Below are 22,357 nucleotides of genomic sequence, written 5' to 3'. Positions count from 1 at the left end.
GACAAGATGGGACGGTACACTGGTTAAGGAGCTGCATTCAGAAGCACTAGCCCTGACCCCTGCCTCTTAACTACTCAACCTGGGCAAGTGATTTAACCTTCCTGAGCCTCAGTTTACTCCTCCATAAGATGGGGATTTATGATATTACCTACTTCAAAGGATTGCTGTGAGGGAAGAAGACAATGTATATAAAGCGCCTTGGCACATAGTGGGAGAATGAGCTATTATTATGAAAATACTGACTCACCCATGGGGTTCTTGATCACTGTGTTCAGGAAAATGAATGGCATGATCATCGTGCCTGATTTTTATTATCTGTTAGAAATGTTAGAGGAGGAAAAGATCTTGAAGGACTTCTGGGCAAGTCAGGTTAACAGATGAAGGGATCATGGGCAAGTGGGGTAAACGGATGCCTGTTCAGCTTCCACGGGGATCTGCAAGTGGGCAAATGCAGAAAGCCAAGCCTCGGGCCACACAGGGTCACGGCCTGGCTCAGACATCATCTCATCGCTTCCCTTATCTTAGCATGTTACAGGGGGGCTGGGCTTGCTCCTCCATCCATGCAGCCGCATGCTCACCAGTTCAGCAAAGTTTATACACTCCTACATGTACAAGGCATTGGGGATTCAGTGTTGGGCAAGCCGGATTGTGCTGCTGCATCATGGCACTTACCGCTGTAAGCAGGAGCAGGTAGAGAGACAATAAAATACAAACCCATCCTCAGAATAATAACATGGACGAAGGAGCCTGGCGGGCTACACCCCATGGGGTCACAAAGAATCAGACACGAGTGAGTGACTAACACACACCCAGGATAATTTTTAACACTGATAAGCTTCCAAATGAGTATAAATACAGTGATGGAGAACAGGCCTGGGAGAGGTCACATACAGGACTTGAAGTTGAAGGGTCAAGGAGGACCCTTTGAAGAGATGCCGGCAGAGCAGCCAGAAGGAACCAGTATAGAGATCTGGGCAACAGGACCTGAGGCAGAGATACAGTGCAAAGGCCCTGAGGCAGGGAAGAGCTTGATGAGACAGGAACACAATAACCAGCTGCAACAGCAGAAACAAGGAGAATGGAAAACAAGCAGCTCTAAGAGGCAGGTAAGGGTCAGATCCTGTAGGGCCAGATACGCCAGGCTCAGGGGTCTGGATTCTACCCATAAGGTTTGGTAAAGGAGTTGACACAGTATGGTCTGCTGTCAAGTGTCACCCTGGCTGCCGGTGGAGCCTGCCCAGGACTGCCCAGTGAGTTACTGCCAGGCCTGGACTGCAGCCCAGGTCATGTGTCTCTCGGCCCAGAAGGCTCCCCTCCACAGCACACAGCCTTCGACGTGGACAGAACACGAGGAAGGTAGTTTGCTCTCCCCTAGAGAACGCTGGGCTTCCCTGGTGGCTCAGACGGTAAAGAATCTGCCTGCAGTGCAGGAGATCCAGGTTCGATCCCTGCATCAGAAAGATCCCCTGGCGAAGGAAATGGCAACCCACTCTAGTACTCTTGCCTGGAGAATTACATAGACAGAGAAGCCTGGCAGGCTACAGTCCATGGGGTTGCAAAGATTCGGACACGACTGAGTGACGAACACCTCACTCCAGAGAACGCCAAGAAGTCCCGCAGCAGAGAAGGCAGGTGCCAGGCCGCCGCTCCATGAGAAGGGCAGCGGCCCAGGTACTCACCCGCTGGTGATGTCGTCCGCCCGCATGTTCTTGCTCAGCACGTCCCCATCGCTCATGTAGCCAGGCGCGTCCATGCTGATGCCCTCCAGGTCCATCTCATCTCCCGCCTTGTCTGACACGTCCACGTGGCAGACGCTGCTGCCCCTGGAGGCCAGCTGCCTCCGCAGAGGGGCAGAGTACACGTAGCGGCCTGACTCGGTGTTGATGAAGCGGCTGGCGTTGGCTCGGGGAGGGTACCCGTTGCCCATCGAGGGGGCATCTCCCGCCTGTAGCCGGGGGCTGGACTGGCCGAGCCTCCAGGCCAGGGGAGTGGGCCTGCCCGTCAAGCTGAGGATACTGCGCCCGCTGATCTCTGTGGTGACGTTGGTGTCAAACGTGGTTTCCAACGTGCTAGAGACATAAAACCAGCCTTGCGTTAGACCCTGATATGCCCAGTGGCCTTTGCAGTTTACATTCTCTTTAATTTCTTTTTTAGAACTATGAGATACTTCCCATATACAAAATAGGATCAAAAAATAAGGTACCAACATACCACCCAGTGTAGTTCTGCTGTTAAAAATGAAAAGATGAAGCTGCATGTCCAAGTGACATTGAGAAAAGCCCAGTGGAGACTTTTCCCCTAAAACCTGGTAGAAGATACCCATGACCAGTTAGTTCATTTTTTAATATTCACTTTTATTTACTTATTTGTCGGTGCTGAGTCTGTTGCAGCATGTGGGATCTTTAGTTGCGGCATGTGGAATCTAGTTTCCTGACCAGGGATCGAACCTGAGCCCCCTGCATTGGCAGCATGGAGTCTTAGCCACTGGACCACCAGGGCAGATCCCCAGTTACTTTAAAGAAATGATCTTAACTAGTCTTCTTTGTAACTCCGGAAGGGAAGTAGACAATGCTGGACTGATAATGATGGGACATAGTGCCTGCCTGCGTGTCCTTGGATGCTGCCTTTCATCTCTTCCTTCCTAAAGGCAGGAGGTACCCGTCCTCCCCCGGGGTCCTAAGACATTTCACGTCCTCAGCGCTCTCCAGACCGAGCAGGTGGGGAAGGCCCTGATTTTCTCACTCTGTAACATGCATTTCCCCCACACATTTGCTTCTCCCTGCTTTTGTCCAAAATGACAATTAAACTTTGGGAGCAAAAGACCAGAAATGAATGGTAAATGCCTGGCCTGGTGACTCATGAAACTAGCTGGGTCTGAATCTGCCAGGAGACTGAGCTCGTCCCAGGTCTCGCCACACCATCAAGATGAGAGACACGGGAGTCTCTTAACAACTTATTGACCAGAGAGGTATTAATACGTCTTTTGTTACCCGAATGTTATTGACGGGAGTGTTTCGATATTCACTGATGTAACAAATCGCTGGCCACAGGTGCTAATTTCTGCAAAAATCCCCAGGTCAATAATGTGTTAAGTAAGCGGAGAGAGTGAGAGTCTTTCCTGCAGAAGAAAGCATGGACGCTTTCCCTCCTCTCATGATCCATCTTAGCCTGAGCCAAGAAATCCACCACACTGCTGTAACCGACATTAAGTCAGTTTCAGTGATGATGGTGAAAGGAGGGAGGTATCTCATGACAGAGGGGCAGCCCAGCACCTGGTTCTGTGCCAGCACCACCCCACCCCAGGGTACTCGCCTCTGGAAGGAACCAATTAGGTGCCTCAGCTGCTTTTGTTTCCCTCCGATCTGGGAAGCAGCCTGCCTGACTTTTCTCATATTGGGAACCCGTAAGATTTAGGTGGGCTTCCAGGTAGCAATAGTGGTAAAGAACCTGCCTATTAATGCAAGAGACATAAGAGATGTGGATTCGATCCCTGGTCGGGAAGATCTCCTAGAGGAAGGAATGGCAACCCACTCCAGTATTCTTTCCTAGAGAATTCCATGGGCAGCGGAGCCTGTTGGGCTACAGTCCATGGGGTCATAAAGAGTCAGACACGACAGAAGCAACTTCACACGCACGCAAGGTTTAGGCCCAGGTCTTCTTAAGAACCCACGGTGCTTAACCTTGTTCTGCCAAAGCTGCTAGCATAGGGGGAGCCCGGCAATCTCTTGCTGTGTTCATTTATCAAAAAGACTGAAACTGGAGAAGCAAAAGAGACCTCCCTGACCTGGGAGCTCACAGGAGTAACTAGGCCTTTACCTTGATCATCAAGGCCAAACACAGACCATAAAACCTGGTTCTGCCCAAATCATGAAGGATGCCCAGGGCTGCATCCTCTTCACCTTCTTGCTCAACAATGAAAAGAAGCTGATAAATGTTTCCAATGTAATCCTAGAGTTCATCCAACGAAACCGTGGTTTAAACATGATCCTCCGTTTTTATAAATATTTCTGTACGTGTTTTATACACGTGCATGACTAACAATGTTACAGAGTGCTGGGGATCAGAAGAGAGGGCAGGAATGTGAGTTATTCATTTTATCACAGAGGTCAAGTACAGTTCACCTGCTCATTTCAACAGCCCAATATCATTTTGGAAAATGCAAGCAAAGGGAAATTTCAATGCAGCTGGTCTGCCACATCCTCTGTGGAATGGATTGAGCAACCTTCTGCTTTGGGAAGGAATCTGTCTCTATGGATTTTTGCTCCTGACACTTCTGCATGCCGTCTGGTATGCTCAGTGAATTTCAGCACTTTGGCAATCCAGGTTATTTATTCCATTATTAAATAAATCACGTACGTGGCTAGGGTGGGAACACACCATGGCAGGAGCAGCCATGTGATAATCAAGTTACCAGCTGATTCAGGAAAGTGATTTACGTTCCAGGTACCTGTGTGTAACCTGAGTTCCCCGTAAACTGGACATGGTCTCCTCCAAATTCTGCCGCAGATCAGCAATGTTCTTCACTGTCCGCAATCGCCGAGCCTCGGGATCCTCCCCTGGAGAGACAAAGGTGAAGACTGTTTAAGTTCTCAGGTAGATGGGGAGATTCACGGGAACAGCAATCGTGTCCATGACCATAACCATGTTGCCTGCTCGGGACCTGGCTCATCACACATCCTCAAGAAGGATTTGAGAGTGAATGAATGGATGGATGGAGGAATACCCAAAGGAAAGTGTTAAACCTAAATAGAGAAGTCTGTCTTCTCCCTGCACGTCCCTCCAGCAATAGGTGAGGTCTAGCTTGTGAGACAGAGTCTGAGATAGTAAACACATTTCCACACTGTCTCCCATAAAGACACGCACATGTTAGGTCTGAGCCTTGCCCAGGAATCATTTTCCAACCATACAGAAGTGGGAAAGGCCTTTTGCTTTCTTCCCCACAGAGAGGTGCTGCTGCCTACTGACCCAACATTATAATTTTACTTATTTATATATTTTTGGCTGTGCCGGGTCTTCACTGAGGCTCAGGCTTTCTCTAGTTGTGGTGAGCAGGGGCTATTCTGCTGCGCTGTGCAGGCTTCTCACTGCTGTGACTTCTCTTATTGTGGAGCACAGGCTTCAGTAGCTGTGGTTCCTGGGCTTCGTTGCTCCAAGGCATGTGGGACCTTCCTCTGGGAAGGGATCAAACCTGTGTCTCCTACATTGGCAGGCTGATTCTTTACCACTGAGCCACCAGGGAAGCCCTGATGCAGCATTATAGATGGCTCATTGGTAGCGGCTAAAAGATCTGTACCTGTTGATCATTAATATTTCTACAGAGAGAGGTTTGCCTTCTTGGTACGCTTTGTTATGTCATCTCGAATTCTGGCTCCTCTCCTCCCTGGCTGAGTGGTCACGAGGAAGGTGCTGACCCTCTCCATCCTTCAGATGCCACGGTACCAATCGAAGACAGTGACAGTGCCAGTCTCCATGGACTGTCATAGGACGAAATGAAGATCCCTGAGTGCAGCGCCCACCAAAACACCCAATCATACCAGCTGGTGCTGCAGAGTGGGGAACGTTCAAGAAAAGTCAGGCTTCTCTCTGGAGGACGAGGGACTTCCATTCCTGGGCAACATTTCCTGCTAAATACCTGGTCTGGAGAGGTGAAGCTGGCACAAACATCCCAGGAGAAAGAGGCCACATACAAGCTAGGAAGCCACAGCCCCTCTCAGGGAAGCCTCACTCTGGGGGTGTCTGACCATTCTGTCTTGTTTGGGCTTATGGGGGGAGGGGAAAAGCTGAATAACTATAATAGTGATGAGAGGAATCACACATCTTTTCCTCAGAGTAATTTCAGGAGGGCTGAGAAGACCACCATCAAGGGTCTTTTAAAGCTGATGACTATTTCAAGTACTGAGCAATATTTCTCAACTAAGCTCCATACAGAACATGGTACACACAGGCAACAGCAAGTGGGATTTACAGCAGACACCAAGCAGAACTTCCAGCAAGTGTCATTAACAGGGCAACAGGCAGCTAAGGAACGTCATAGTATTAACTTTCCTTCTGAGACAGATGACCACTTCTTAGGTTATTCTCAACAGGGTGGTGCCTGGAGGCTGGATTCAATGATTGATTATACGGAAGAAATTTGCTATAGCAAACTCTCTGTCCTTGAAAACGTCAGTGTTTTCAATTTTCTCCCCACTCCTAACCAAGAGAAATTTGAAAGGCGTTTCTTCCTTATCTAAAAAGTAGTCAGACCTGCATTTACCACCCAGTTCTTTAAAGTACATACGAACGTCCATATTTTTAAAAGAAAGCAGTGATGAATGTCTACTTTACCTTCCTCTAATGGCTTTGGAGGAATGTAATTGCATCTATCCACAGGGCCATCAATTAAATATCTTTTACTGCCAGTTTGGCCACATTTTATCTGTGTAAAGGCTGCCAAAAAAGGTACTGATCCTTTGGATGGCTCCAGGCCCTGCAGGGAACATTTATTGTGAAGCTAAGTCTAGGCACCAGTTTTCAAATTACCTTCATTAATTAATTTAATCATGCACAACAATATAATAACTATATTTATAGGCATACCTTGTTTCATTGCGCTTTGCTGATATTGTGATCTTTACAGATTGAAGGTTTCTGGCAACCCTGCTTCGACCAAGTCTATCGGCGCTATTTTTCCAACAGCACTCAATCACTTTGTGTCTCTGTGTCACACTTTGGTGATTCTCCCAATATTTCCAACCCTCCATCAGCAAAAAAGATTATGACTCACTGAAGGTTCAGACAATGGTTGGCATTTTTTTTAGCAATGAAGTATTTTTCAATTAAGTACATTGTTCAAAAAAAGGACGTTGTTTTTTTAGACATAACGTTACTGCATACTTAATAGACTACAATATAGTGTAAACATAGCTTTTCATGTACTGTCGTTTAGTCGCTCAGTCGTGTCCGACTCTTTTGCGACCCTGTGGACTGTGGCCAGCCAGGCAGTTCTGTCCATGGGATTTCCCAGGCAAGAATACTTGAGTGGGTAGCCATTTCCTTCTCCAGGGCATCATGCCTGGGATTGAACCTACATCTCCTGCATTGGCAGGTGGGTTCTTAACCCTCTGAGCCACCAGAGAAGTGCACTGGAAAGCCAAAAACATCTGTGTGACTTGCCTTCTTGCAATCTTTACTTCATTGCAGTGGTCTGGAACCAAACTGGCAATGTCTCTGAGGCAGGTCTGTATATGTCCACGTCTCTAATGACGGCTTAATGACACATTTGCCTGGGTTAAGTCTCCTAAGACAAAGGTCTTTGACACAGAGTGGTAACTCACCTTTATTCTTGGTAACCCCCACACAAATCTAGATATACTCAAGAAATATTTATTGCCCCAAAAATGTTTGGTCAGTGTAGGGTGAAAGAGAAAGGATAGATTTTGCACTTCAACAGATAAAGGTTTGCACACTGGCATTGCCACTTATTAGCCACTTGACCTTGGACAAATCACTTTTCCTCTCTGAACGTCATCTGTAAAATGGGGATAAAAGACTTTCCCTTAGGTTAGAAGGATCAGATGAGATGACACATGATATCCCTAAGCAATTGATCAAATAGTTCCATAAACGTCCATCCCTAAATACACCCATTTGTTGTCATTTCAAGGAATCGGTTGTAGATAAGCTGGATTCAACCTCATACATAAAAGCTACTATGTAGTGTCTCCATAAAATTATTCACCGTACAGCCACACACATGAGTTTCACTGCTTAAATGTAGGGCTCATTGAATCTGAATGCACTGTTTCCCCCGAGGAATCCCACTGGGAAATATTTGCTCCCCTCAAAGATTCCAAGCGCAATGTAGAAACACAGACAAGTAATCCACGTGCCTTGCTCAGGTGGTGATGTTCTAAACTGCCCATTCTGCATGCTGGAAGATGGGGTTAGTATAAGATCTCCATCCCGACTCATTGTCTGAACAAAATAAACACACAGCGTGCCCCAGGGGAAATGACTGGGCCCTTGAAGCCCATATACTATGAAATAGTCCACGTTTACCTGTGACTCTCCTCACCTGCCCAGGGCAGTCTTCCCCCAAGCCAGGCGCTATGATGGAGAGAACACCACGTTCTGATCACACAGAGCAGACGTGAGGATGGCAGGGTGTTAACATGAGGAACACAGATGGAACCGGGAGTTTTTACTAATAAGAGGGAGGCTAGGGGACACACTGCTGCAGGAAAGGAATGGAAACTGTCCGTGAGCTTCAGGAAGCTGGATTATATCCAGTGATTTAGAAATGAAAGGATAAAAGACTCCATTACCAGTTAAAGCCAACTAGGTATGGAAGGGCTGCCTCATGAAGGAATAGCTTTTCCATCACAAGAAGTATTCCAGCAGAGACTGAAAGACAACTCTCCAGTGAATGACAGAAGGGATTCACGGACCGGGTAATAAGCGGATGTGATTCCTTCTAACGCTACAATCCGAGATGCATGTCTCACCTGTCACTCTGTGTGCATGACAGAGCACCATGGGACAATCCACCTACTTGCATAAGCAAGGAGGAAGAACCAAGCAATCGATCAAAGAGTCTCATAAGTGGCCATTCCTAGACACACACATTTGTTGTCATTTCAAGGGATCGGCTGTAGATAAGCCAAATTCAACCTCGTACACACGTGGTACTGCGTAGTGTCTCCATAAAACTATTCACACACGTGACACAGCCACATGTGTGAATTTCTCTGCTTAAATGTAAAGACAAGTCATCCTGATTGACAAAGTTTCCTTAGCAACTAGAACCCTTCGACTTCATACCGAAGAGTGCTTGGTTAGCCATGACTGGCTGCACAGTTCTGGTCCCCAAATCCACTGACAGCATCTCAGGCTTTCTGAGCTCTCACTTGGTTACGGTCCTGATGCATGGGAGACATGGGGAGAAAAAGAAGAAGGACTGAAAAGATCACAGGCTGCCATCCATCCCTCTGAAATTTAAGTGTTATGTGGAATGTTCTCCGGCTGCCGCTTTCACTTCTCAAATGTGAATTTCACTGAGCCCCTGGGTCTGACATGGATCCATACTCCTCCGCAAGACACACATCTGACCCATGCCAGCTGCTGCATCGCTGGCCTGGCTCTTTTGATGTGTGCACATATGAACACGATCTGGAATGTGTGTGGAGACCTGAGTAGTCATTAACCTCCATACCCTTCTCCTGAGAGCTGACCCTTCTCCTGCACCATCCAGGGTCTCACGTGCAAGGGAGCTAAAACCTGAGAGAGAAGGAAACGTAAAATCAATCCCAAATGCGGGGCCCCAAACCACTGCAAGATGGATCACTTACAAACGGCTGGAAACTTCTATGTCTCTTCAAAGTGCCCAGCCAGCAGAGCCAGAGGGGAAGAGCTAAACCTCTCCGATCCTCTGAAATGAACACTCAGAGTTAATGGTCAAACGGGTGGGCGAGTCGATCGTATGGGCTGCATACCAACTCCACCGCTGTACCGTGGCTATTAAAATGGTGGGGTCACGGATACTTAGTCTAATAAATGGACTTTAAACATGGATTCAGTTTTTAACCCAACCCGGGAAGTGGTATGATATGCAAAGAATAACACAGCCACTGCTAAATATGTGGCTTACCACTCACTTCCCTGATTAGAAGTTGCTGGAACCCAGGGCACAGAGCTGGAACAGGGATAAGGCACAGAGAAAGTGGTGGCCTAGAATGCACTGCAGCAGGAATTCAATTCTGATGCTACTTCTGTTTCTTTAAATGAACACTGTGACAGTATAACACTAATAAATATTTGTGGAATTAACTGTATGACAATTGCAGATTTTATGTTTTTATATGATATGACATCCTTTAATCATCATTCCTGTCTAGTGAAAGTGTTAGTTGCTCAGTCATGTCTGACTCTCTGTGACTGTATGGGCTGTAGCCTGCCAGGCTCCTCTGTCCATGGAATTCTCCAAGCAAGAATACTGGAGTGGGTTGCCATTCCCTTCTCCAGGGGATCTTCCCGAACTGGGGATCAAACCCTGGTCTCGCACATTGCAGGCAGATTCCTTAACACCATCTGAGTGATCAGGGAAGCCGCTCCTTGTCTAGGTTACATTTAAATAAAATTTAGACTTTTGTTTTTGGTAAAAGAAATATGCTGAAATCTTCTTTCCAACTGTCTGAGGATGCTCAGAACAATTTTCAATCAGTGCTTCTAGAAAGGAAATTTGAAAAAAGTCAATACATTTTAGAGTTCTAACTCTTTTTGGAAAGCAACTCCATCTGAAGAGCGAACGAGGAGATTCAAAGTGAAGTGTCCTGAGCCCAGAGCCCCTACATGAGTCGGGTGGAGTACGGCTTAAAGCAGAATTCACCAACAGGTAAAAGACTTTTTACAGTCCAGGAAGGAGGGAATAGACTGTGAGAGAGCAAAGAGGGAAAAAAGAGAAGGAAGCAGGAAGGCGGAAAATCAGTTTGGCTCATCAATCAAAGCAACAGTGAAGCAACTTCACGTCCAGCTGAGTTCTGCCCTTCCAGCGGTGGTTGCCTGGGAGGCCTCACCTCCCAGGGCTCCGTACTCACCAGTGAGTTCCTCCAGGGCGGGCTGTCCACTCTTGGTGTAGTGGCTGGGCTCCATGGTCACACCCCCTGAGCTGGACTCGGCAGTAACATTCCCTTCGGTGTCTGCCTGGGACCTTCACACACAAACCAGAGCAGACATACTTGTCACAAGTGGTAACTATCCCATCTGGACCACTGTGCTCCGATCACAGCCCCCATGAGCCCCTCCTTTGGTGAGAAGCTTTAGAACAGAGCAGACCAGCAGACGGACACTAAATAATTCATCGGTGCACGTGGAGCGATGTCCCAGAAACAGAGAGAGCCACCCAAGTGTAAAAGATGAAATATTCATCACCCAAATGGAGGATCCGCAATCCTTCACTGGGGAACGTGTCTCTGCGTCCCCTTTGGGGAGCTAGATCTAGCTAGCAAAAGGCTGGCAAGTACCCGGTGGTTTGGATCATTTAACCTGTGCCAAAGAGCCACTTCTGAGTAACCAGCGATGCCAGCAAGCCAAGCATGAAGATGACTCCATTGGCAGCCTCCTACGCCCTCCCCTGCAGATCCTCCTAACACGGCTGTCTCTGGAGAGGTGACTGTACAACCGGCCAGGAGTGGGTGCCAAGCAGGTGTGTTTGCCCTCCAGGTCTGATTCAGAGCTCAGATCTCCTGAGATGAAAGGTCTCACTGATCATTATTTCAACACTTGACTGAAATCTGTACTTCCCCAAACCCTCTCCATGCCCTTATTTGTCAAGCAAATCGAGACAATCAAGCAATGTGCTCTAGCCACAATTACCTCTGCTTATTCAGGCGTGCCAAGCAAATATAATTACATTAGGATACATAACCCTGGGTGTAATGTTATTAATTCATCAGCATCCTCAGCTAATTCAATCAGATTTCACTCTCTATGAAGAAAGTGTTTGACAAGAATGTGAACTGCCTAAAACAGACCGTGGGGGATGTACCGATAACCCCCACATCATCCATCTGTACTCCCCCCCACCTTTGCCTTCCTATTGACGCCATCAGTTCCCCATCCCCATCATCTCTGAATTTAAAGGATTTCCATGCTCTCTGTATCCCTCTCCTTCCTTTGACCAGAATCCAAGCTTTCGCCATCTCTGCCCAGGCCGGTGAACAGGTAAATGCCTCCAGCCAGAGAGCTTACAAATGACAGCCAGGTATAGAAACCAGCCCATGGATTGATTCTTACTGGTCTGGCTAGTTTCTTTTAAAGCTTTTGAATTCATGTCCACATTTAAAACTGGGGAGAGGTCACCAAAAAAATCTGGATTTCTGTCTTTTTCTCAGTAAAATCAAGTCTGCAAGGATTGAGCTCACTTTCTTGCAGGGCGCCACCTGCTGGTGAAAAGTGGTGGCGGTCCCCTCTGGGGAGGCGTGAGGTTCCCTTTCCTGGAGTCCCATTCACCCTGAACCACTCAGGATGCTGCTGCTGCTGCTGCTGAGTCGCTTCAGTCGTGTCCGACTCTGTGCGACCCCATGGACTGCAGCCTACAGGCTCCTCCATCCATGGGATTTTCCAGGCGAGAGTACTGGAGTGGGTTGCCATTGCCTTCTCCGACTCAGGGTGCTACTTCTGTGGTATCACCTTTGCGGGCCCAAGCAGGCACCTGAACTCTGATCTCTGTTTTAGACTGTTTCCAGGTCTTGTCCACTCCCCATTCTATTCTCCACTGACCTTGGTGACCCTGATGTGATCTTTCATCTTTTGATTAAAGGCCTCTAATGGTTTTCTGTTGCCTGCAGAATAAGATCTAAAGTCCTTATTGTGATAGAAAAATGCCCTACATCACAGGATTCTTCCTCCTTCATTTCCAACCTGTCTCCTGGCAATCCTGCGTTTACACACGGCCTACCCTGTGCTCCACCCACACATGGCTTCTCTCCAGTCCCAGCTCATACCCAGCCCTTCACAATTTTGTCTTTGTAGTCACTGCGCCCTTGGACTGAAGGTTCTTTCTCTCTTTCTTCCCTAGTTTTCTCCTGATCTGCCTTGAAGGCACAGTCCCCATGTCATCTTGGTTTGAAGCTTTCCCCAATTCTTGGTCAGTGGATGGCTCCACCTCTTGTGCGTTTCTGTTCTCCTGATGTCTATTTATTACAATAAGATCTAATGAATAAAGCTTTCCTCCACTAGATTAAGAGCTCTCTGAAGGCTAAGACTGGCTCTTTTGATGTGGGCATTTAAGAACACTCTGCTCCAATCCATGTGCTAAGCAGGCACTCAGGTAGGGTGTGCTGAATGGATAAATGAGGTTTTAAGTCTAGAAAGATTCTGGGTGAGAGAAGGAGCATTGGACTTGGAGGTCTGAACATTGAGTTGGCTGGAGTCTGCAGTCTATTACTTGATAGCCAAGTAAATCTCAGTAAATCACTGCACCTTGTAGAGCAGCTGGGCCTTTATCTGGACATGGGATTACAACAGCGACCTCCCCTGGCTGCTACAAAAACCACAGGTGAGACCACACAAAAGCACTTAGTGAAGTATAAAGCAACAGAGGTGTCCAATGTGTCCTCTGAATTGGTAACTATAGTTCATTCCGAGTGATTTTTTTAAAAAATGATTTATTTTCCTTTTTCTCTTGGTAACATCACTAACGTGGAGAGGTTCTAGTGGGAGCACTGTTAAGTAACAAACAGTGAGCTGTAAACTTGAGAGAGAGAACCTAGAGCGTAAATGGAGTCTAAACCACTTTCTAAAATCCTCTGATCTAGCCCTGTCTCCTCAATTTACAGATGAGGCTCAGCACGAGGCAGTGATTTAGAGTCAAGACTATTTCATGGTTAAGCACTTGGTCCCTCTAGGTAGAGAGACTTGGCTATAAACATGAGCTCTTCTGACTACCAGCTCTTTGACGTAGAGCAAGTTATTTAATTATTCTAGGCCTCAGTTTGCTCATCTGAAGAATGGGGATAAAAAAGGTAGCCAGCTTATGGAGTTGTGACAATGATCCAATGATCTGGGTTTCTGCACACACGTGGGGCACACTCAGCAGCTGTGCCTGCAGCCAGGTCCCAAGGCCACACAGGGACGCACAAGCGAATAAAAGACCAAGTCAGGCAACCCGGCTCCTATCCCAGGGCTCTCCTTTCCAGCCTCCTCCCAGGCTCACCCAGGGGAAAGGCACCTCAGAGGAGGAACAAGGACATCACACGGGGTGAACAGAAACACCAGAGCGCAGATCAACACAAGGGATGTTTTCTCCCTCCTGTCTGTTGGACTTCAGCTCTTTACCATTAAGAGCTTTTCCTCTCATAGAAAAATCTTGCAATATTAAAAAAAAAAAAAGAGGTTAAATGTTTTAGAATCTTTCAAATGATCACAGCCAGGAAAAAAAAGGGAGAGAGTGGAATTGACCATGATCAGATTGTCACATATTTTAATTAAAATGCAAATCAAGAATCTGGAAACAGTAGTCGGAATATGCTTGACCTCAAGACTATCCATGTGACCGCAATGATAAAAATTTCACGACGAGCAATTCAGTCGCCTCCCTGGTTCAGAAAACAGTTGTATAAAAAGTTGAGCACGGAGACCAGTGCTAAAACATTATCTAAGCCTTGGCACCCTTCTCAGGACTGTTAGCTGAGCTGATGACTTGATTTAATACAAAGATGACCGCTTCCCATTTAAAAAGGTCTGGTGTGACCCTTCCTGAAGGGGAGAGTGAACAAGGAAAAGGAAAGAGCTTCTCCTCAGAAGCCTGACTTTCCCTCACCGGCTGGATGCTGTGGGCTTGACTCTGAAATCAATCGCTTGAACCAGTCTTCCTATCAACTCTTGGCAGGAATGGTAACAGAACTAGAACTCACCTCAGGCAGAGAGAGGGGAAACATCTAATTCACTGGGGAACCATATAGACAGAGGAAGTGGAAAGTATGGGCACGAGTCTGTGCATATGAACAGGTAGTAAACACATGTGTGAATACATGCATAGGTGCATTCACATTTAGGGTATGAATGTGTACTTGTGTTCTTATTTACATGTGACTGTCGGTGATGTGCACTCACACCTATGGATGTATCTGTGTGTGTGTGTATGTGTATATACTTAGGATAGAAGCTGTAAAGTAAGTGCCTGGATTGTGACACTAAACCATCAGTCCCCTTGGTGCTATGGGTGGGTCCGAGTTACCACTCAGCTGTGCAGAGTGGCCCATGGCCCGGCAGGTCTTGAGCACAGGATCAAGCTGAGCACTGTGAACAGGGCTCTGGGACCCCCTAAGAGCAGGACTGGGTGGCTTCCATCTGGCCAGACAGGACTCATCACAAGAATCGAGCATCATACGGAGACGATGCCCCTCATCCTGTACAGGTGTGTGGTGTAACCAGAGGCTCCCAGAGGCCACAACCACCCAGAGCAACATCAGCTGGCTCCCCGTGGTCTCCAGCGGTCCCATGGATGTGCCATCAGAGACAGGCAGAGGGACTGATAGTGGAAACATTCAGGCTCATCACCCCAAATAGAACCCAGGTTCTTTGGTTCTTCTAGAACTAGTCCTTCCTTATGGCTACCCTTCTCCCTCATCCTGTTCTCCCCTCTGAAAAATCCTAGCACAAAGCAGGGACTGAAAAAATAATTGAGTTCCCTGGTTGCCTAGTGGTTAGAATTCCGGGCTTTCACTGCTGTGGCCTGGATTTAATCCCTGGTCGGGGAATCTGCAATCCACACAGTGTGGCCAAAAAATAAAAATTAAAAAAATATATTTTTTAGAAGAAAAGAAAAAAATACGTGCGATAGGGTAACAAACTGTGAGGATCTAGAAGTTCAAGATAAGCCTCTCTGAGAAGTCTCAGTTGCTCAGCAAGGTGGTTTTGTGTTTCAGCGTTTAAAGTACTTTATGGATGCTTTAGGGCTGACCTTGGAGCCTGTCGAGTGAAACCAAACCAACCTCCTAGCTACTGTTCAGGCTGCTTCTGCAAAGCCCCTGGGTCCCCGTGTGCCTGGGCCACTCCCCTGAATCTTAGGATCACTCACATTTTCCTTCCGCTCTTTATCTTTCTGACCTACCCCCACCTCCCAGCCACGCTGAATTAACTGTCCCTCAAGCACACCGCGTATGTCTCTATCAGGAGCTGATCACATGGCCCCTGAGCTGTCTGCCTCAATGTTCCCGGAGGGCAGTCCTGACCCCTGCTCCTGAAGACCCCTTGCCTAGGGCTGAGCAGGGCCGGGGAGGGGGGCAGCCGCTCCTACCTGTACAGGAAAGGTGCCACGGTGGCAGTGTTGGGGTGGCTGTATTGCTGCTGGGGCTGAGGTAGCTGGACACTGACAGTATTGCTTCCTGTGGTCTGGGTGGTCCCCACAGATGCACTGACAGTCTGGCTGCTGATGCTGTGGTTCAGGCCGGTCCCTCCAGGGCCTTTTCCTTCCGAGGACGCCAGGCTGGAGGAGGAGCTGGAGTGCCTGCCGTCCAGCGGGGGCTTCTGCTGGGGGAGCCCCGAGCTTGGCTTCCCACCCCGGGCCCGCTCCCCGTCCTTGGAAGGCGTGGGGGCACTTGGGGATTTCCCAGGCATGCTCTTCATCCCTGGTTTTGGTATGCCACTGTGGGAAGTGGCCGGGGCCTCCTTCTTGGCACTGTTGAGCTTCCCCCCTTTGGGGATGAAGCTGGCGATCTTGGAGGACTTTTTGGGCATCTCGGCCACGGTGGGCCCGCTGGAGTCTTCTCTTGGTCCCTCTTTAAGGTCCGGCCTCTCTGTCACCGAGGCTCTCTTGGTGAGATCCTTGCTTTTCTCCTTCTCCTTCTCGCGCTGTTGTTTCTCCTTCTCCTTCTCGCTGCCTTTCAGGGAGCTCTTCTTGTTGGTCAGCGCCCGGCTGAAAGTCCTCTGGGCGATGCCCTTGAGGGCGATCTTGGGGCTGTTGGACGGGGGGCCAGCCGCGGAAAGCGGGCGGCCGCCAGCTTCCATCTCTTCGCTCTCCTCGAAGCTGGGCAGGATCTCCAGCCGCTCGCAGCTCGTGTCCCGCGACCCCGAGCCCTCGCCCGCCTTGGAAGCCCCCTTGCTGTTGAAAAGTTTTAGTTTTTCCAGCATGGACCTCTGATTGTTGGGGGCCGGCTTCAGGGCTTCGGGGGCTGGCCGGGGGGGCTCGGGCGTGGGCGGCTTGACGGAGAGCGCGGCGGCCGTGGCGCTGTGCTTCACGCTGACCGACTTGCTGCGCCAGGGCTTGGAGGCCGAGCCGGGCTGGGGGATGGCCGAGGAGGCACCGCAGCTAGCAGGGCCACATCCGCCGCCTCCCTCCAAAGCAGCGGGGGCATCTTCGCTCATTGCGGGGTGGGAGGATGCCGGACTCGCCAAAGACTCTGCGGAGACGGGGAAGAGAGGAGACCTGAGTTACATGCATGGACCTGCACTCATCACGAGGGGGCCTCGGCCACGGCTCCACGGCCGATCGCTCCAACCCGGATGCCTTCCAGCTCCACTACCTGTGTCTCAATTTAAATTCCACCTTGACTTTCTCCTACGCTCCATCAGGCACTGTTCACACCCTCCCTTGCCTCCCACCCCCGCACATTTTGGTGTATGCTATGTGAATGCACACCGGCCTTAACATCCACACGCACGTGGCACAATTAAGCACACACTTCACGGGAAAACAAACAAAAATGCACACCACCACTCTGATTGTGTGGGAATGATACAAGAAATATCTCCTGTCTTGAATGATTCAACCCATAGTTTTCCAACTAAAGGGAAACAATCAAGGATTATCCAAATTTAAGAAAACAATGTAGCAGAGACAAACAATGGAGGATTATCCAACTTTAAGTAAACAATGTAGCAGAGACATTAACACAGAACAGAATCCAAAAAAAAAAAAACCAAAAATCCAGAAAAAAGAGAAACCAAGGATAATCTTGACAGACGTAATTACCCACAGAAATTGCTAAATCCCATCAAAGCAAATGCGTTTTCCCTGTGTTGGCACTTATAAAAGAGCTGCGATCATGATGCAGGCTGGAGTTTAAAAAAAGGCTTTCGAGTTTAAGAGTATGAACTGAGCACGAGGCTTCACCGTCAGCAGGAAAATACGCAGGTTATCTGAAAGTCAAGGCTTCCCCCTTGGCACACAGGGTGTAGTTCCCCGGCCAGCTTCTTTTCTCAGAAAAGCCTCAAAATATTTCCAAATTAGAACTGAAATTATTCTGAGACGGGCGAGTTCCAAACTGGCACTCTGCTAGGCACCGAGACAGACCAGATTGATGACCTGAACGCTGGAGCTCCCTTGCTCAGGCGGCAGGCAGAGCCACACAACTCCATCCTCCACGTCGGGGCAGCTGTCAGAGGGAAGGGGGCCGGGACACGGCTTCGAGCCCATCCCCTGCCCACCCACGACCACGCCCGCCTAGCGCAGACAGGGTGCAGCACATCGACCCCCAAAGAGCCCGTCCTCTGCCCCTGCAAAGTCACAGGGACACGACTTACCCAGCCGCAGTCACTTTCTCCCGCAACGATTCCCTAGGAAAACTTCTCCAACCCGAGAGGCTGTCCTTCCGATTGTCACAAGTGTTTTCGGTTAAACTGCTCATGTTTCTAATTAACTTTTGTCATCCGCAACTGCTCCAGTGCCCAGAAGCCTGGCGGGATTAACGGCTGCTTCTGCTTTTTTTTTTTTTTCCCTTTTTAAATACCTACGTTCCACCGCCTTGGAGCAGCAGAGTCAACTGTATATAAGAGCGGCTTTTTATGATTTAAAAGTCAACGGCCGCCAAAGCCGAGCGAAGGCAGCCCCTTGTGGGACACGAGCCGGGAGCACTCCCCAGCAGACAAACTGGCCTTCCTTCCCTCTCAGCTGCTCCGGGGGGGTGAGGGGGGGGAGCGGCAGCTCGGGGTGATCCAACGCAGACCTCCCAATGTTTTAAAGCACATACATCTTCCTGACTTCCCGGGGAATCGGGTTTGGAGCTGGGGCTGCTGTACGATCCTCCCTTACAAAACACACGGCGCGTTGCTGGATCTTTTCCTGGGGAGAGCTGGGGACTGGCTGGGAAACGGGCTCATGGAACCCACCCACACCGCCAGCCCCTCAGAGGGTCTCCTCGGGTGGGACACGCTGCTCATGGAGGGCCTCCCAGGTGTCAGGAGGGGTCCTGCTAGGCATGCTGTGAAGAGGGGCTCACTGCCCCCCGTCTGACAAGTGGGGAGACAGAGGCTTGGAGAGGGCTAATGACTAACCCTCCATCACACCACTGGAGATGATCCAGTGTAGGATTCGGACTCAGGTCTCCTGACACAGTGCTCTTTGGGACTGCATCCCAGCTACCTCCCGTGATAAAGAATACATTTAAACGACAGCCACTTAGATGACCAGAGGACTTTGGGGCATCTACCTCTTCTATTGCTTAAGTATATTCACGATGTCCATGGTGGGGGACAAACCAGCCCAGCCACTGAATAGGAGGCAGCCTATGCTACAAAGGCCAGCTCCCTGGAGGGCAGCAGTGACCCTCCAATCGCAAGTTCTACTCTCTCAGGACCGCTGTCCTTCCGTTTACTTGGGCTCAGATCTGGGGCAGAAGTATTCATTCATTTGTACATTCAGTATATTCATTCATACATTCAGTATATTCATTCATATCAACATTCAAAGATGGGTGGTCCCTGGTGGCCCAGTAGTTAAGAATCCCTCTGCCAATGCAGAGGACACAGGCTCCCTCTGTGGTCTGGCAACTAAAATCCCACATGCGGTGGGGCAACTAAACTCAAGCCACAGCTAGAGAGCCCTCCTGCTGCACTTCTGAAGCCCCCGTGCTCCAGGGTTCATGCTCCACAACATGAGAAAGCAGTGCAATGAGAAGCCCGCACACCACAACTAGAGTAGACCCCATTTGCCACAACCAGAGAAAGCCTGAGGACAGCAATGAAGAACCCATGTGTCTCAGCGAAGACCCAGAGCAGCCAAAAACAATTATTTTTAAAAAATTAAAAACAAATTGAATGAGTGCCTAGTATATGCCACACATTGTTCTAGGCACTGGGATACATCAATGACAACACCGAGATCCCTGCCTTCATGGAGGTTACACTTTAGTCCCTGCCTTCATGGAGGTTACACTTTAGCAGGGAGGGACAGATAATTAATATAATTAATACATACATTTTATCACTTGGTAGAAAAGAAGTCCTAAAGAAAAGGGGCTTTGAGTGGGGTGGGGCAGATTGCAACAATGTCCTTATAGGAGCTACAGCAAATCCGGATCAGAGGTTTGCTCTTCTTCCCTAAAGAAGTTTCAGAACTGCTCCCTACTGAGCAGAAGCACATGCATCAGTGTGGCTTCTCTGCTCCCACACATTCCCTGGAACTCTTATAAAGCTCCGCTGAAATAATTTGGACAAGAAATGCCCCTGCCTAGCATTTCCGTGTAATTTTAAATCTTAACATGCACAGCTAGAAACCAGTTGTTACTAACCAGTTAGGGACTGATCCAGAGTTAACCAGATACCTGACTTGTCTAAGAGAAATGTGTAGGCCAATCAAAGATGTGTGTTTCCTTCAGGAAAGCTGTCAGGTGCAAGAAGGGGCTCACACGCTGTAGGCGTGATGTATACATAATCATTTCCCAGGCTGTCCCCAGATGGCTCCCAGAAACTCCTGTCTTTCAAACCCCAGCTCAAATGCCTTCTTCTTTTGTCAAGCTCCCTGAGACCCTCGGGCTGAATGAACTACCCGGTTTGCATCACATCACCTGGTATCTTTACATACTCTGCTTCCCCAGGACACTGTCCAAACTTCCCTTTTTATAAAAGCATTTGGAGGGCCACCTATTTACACCAGGTACAGGGAATATAGCCCCTGCTCTTTAGGAACTCACTGTTCAAAGAGGCAGCAGACCTCAAAGCAGAGCACAGAAGCAGTGTCAAGGCTGTAGAGGGTGGTGCATGGTCCTAGGAGACCCAAGGATTGGGATCTCCTGATTCTCCCCAGAGAGTCTGGGAGAGCTGCATGGAGGAGGTACTATGGGTTGGCTTGTTCCACCGGTCTGTGAATCCCTCCAGAGCAGAGACCACCCCTCGCCCCTACTCATCCTTGTTTCCCTAAGCCTGCCAGAGTATAGAAAATACTAAATGGTTTCTGAATTGTTGGTTGGTAGTTGTGACATTTGTAAGTCACATTTAAGGCAAGAGAGACTCAATATTTGTGATCAGTCATAAGGGTTTTATTAAAACGTTTCAGTCCAAACTCAGGATTAGGACTCAGAGCTTCAGAATTTCCACTTGGCGTTTTGCCTGGGTTCCCCTTGTTATAGGATCATGGGGACATTTCAAGTCTACTCATTATAGCTGTAAGAGATAGTCCGTGGGGATGATTCTGAATTTGGTTTCTAGAACAGAAGTTCCCTGAGTAGGGCTACCAGGCATCAGAGCACCATCAGACCATCAATACTTTAGAATTATATCATAGCCAGTTTTTGTTCAGTCGCTCAGTCGTGTCCAATTCTTTGCGACCGCCTGGACAGCAGTATGCCAGACTGCCCTGTCCTTCACCATCTCTTCCCCTAAACAGTGAAGGGGCTCCAGGTCATGGGTGGTCTTGTGTAGGTGAACTGGACACATTTCTGTCATTCCTGGGGTGTCACACCAGTGATCTCAGACCTTGGCTGAGGTGGAAAACAGCCATTTCTAACAGCAGGCTTCTGTGATTCCTAGCAGGAGACTTGCCTTATCAGGCTTCTGAGTGTGTGGGATAAATGCAGGAGAGGTCTGGGGAGGCAGGCCAGTGTGATACCAGCTGAAAGTATGATCTGAGGTATACCACTCTGCCCCTCTGTCTCCCCCTTTGTAAGATAGAGGGTAAGCTTTTCTCTAGAGTCCTTTCAGCTCTGCTTCCATTCGAATCTCAGTGAGTCTCCCAGAGGTCCGAAGAGGCTGAACCCCAAGAACGCAGCTAAGTTCACTTGCTAAGTTCTATGGTTACCACGTGCTACGACACACAGGTGTTTCTTTAACTTCAGTCATTTCCCTTACCAGTAAATGCAGAAAATGGGCTGGGTCAAGGTATACTCAAACTTTCATTTATTTATTTTAGCCATGTGGCATGCAGGACCTTAGTTTCCTCACCAGGTATCAAACCTACACCCCTGTGTGCTGGACCACTGGATTGCCAGGAAAGGCCCAAGGAATACTCAACCTTGCATAAGCTGCTGCTGCTGCTGCTAAGTCGCTTCAATCGTGTCCGACTTTGTGCGACCCCATAGACGGCAGCCCACCAGGCTCCTCCATCCATGGGATTTTCCAGGCAAGAGTACTGGAGTGGGGTGCCATTGCCTTCTCCAGGAGGGATAAGCTGCTAGTGAATTAAAAATCTGGTATTCCATGAAGACAAATGAGGGAGAGGGAGGGGGGGTGAGTCCTTTAAAATTAAGAACACTTCTCTCTCTAATAACTCTAGAGAGAAAAAGGAGGAAAGCACAAAAGAAATGCTCTGACCACCAGTATTCTCCCAACAATGATATGTGGGCCATGGAAGGAGGTGAGATGAACATTTTTGATGTCACACGGATAAACATTTTTATATTTTAAAAGTTACCTATTTATCTACTGCATATCATAAAAGACAAGCAGTTCACATATAAATCAACAGTTTCCTGGGATGGTTCAGATGTAGATTTAATTTGAGTTGATTTAAGGAACATATGAAACAAAAACACAAGTGGTTTACTGATTTGGCAAAACTCACACAGAAAGTTTGTGAAAGACTGAAGTTGGGGAAACACTTTTCCATTAAATCAGAAATACATATTTTATATGTAAAATATATGAGTATTTTTAAAATATTTAT

At 48.4% G+C, this 22,357-nt stretch overlaps 1 protein-coding gene across 3 annotated transcripts in view; it reads right to left on the bottom strand.

Moving 5' to 3' along the window:
- The window catches only part of NAV2 (neuron navigator 2), a 423,467-nt gene that overhangs the window by 161,019 nt on the left and 240,091 nt on the right, over nucleotides 1-22,357 (bottom strand). For all 3 annotated transcript variants that reach the window (XM_081533713.1, XM_081533716.1, XM_081533715.1), the window contains 4 exons: nucleotides 15,779-16,880; nucleotides 10,575-10,687; nucleotides 4,448-4,556; nucleotides 1,680-2,069 (listed from right to left, as the gene is read on the bottom strand). In XM_081533713.1, the coding sequence (XP_081389839.1) occupies nucleotides 1,680-2,069; nucleotides 4,448-4,556; nucleotides 10,575-10,687; nucleotides 15,779-16,880 (1,714 nt within the window). The remainder of the gene's footprint in view (nucleotides 1-1,679; nucleotides 2,070-4,447; nucleotides 4,557-10,574; nucleotides 10,688-15,778; nucleotides 16,881-22,357) is intronic.

The sequence above is a fragment of the Giraffa tippelskirchi genome, chromosome 10, assembly GCF_054371585.1.
Source record: "Giraffa tippelskirchi isolate mGirTip1 chromosome 10, T2T-mGirTip1v1.2.pri, whole genome shotgun sequence".
NCBI lineage: Eukaryota > Metazoa > Chordata > Mammalia > Artiodactyla > Giraffidae > Giraffa > Giraffa tippelskirchi.
Note: the sequence above shows the minus strand (reverse complement) of the source record. Positions and strands in the feature narration are given on the sequence as shown.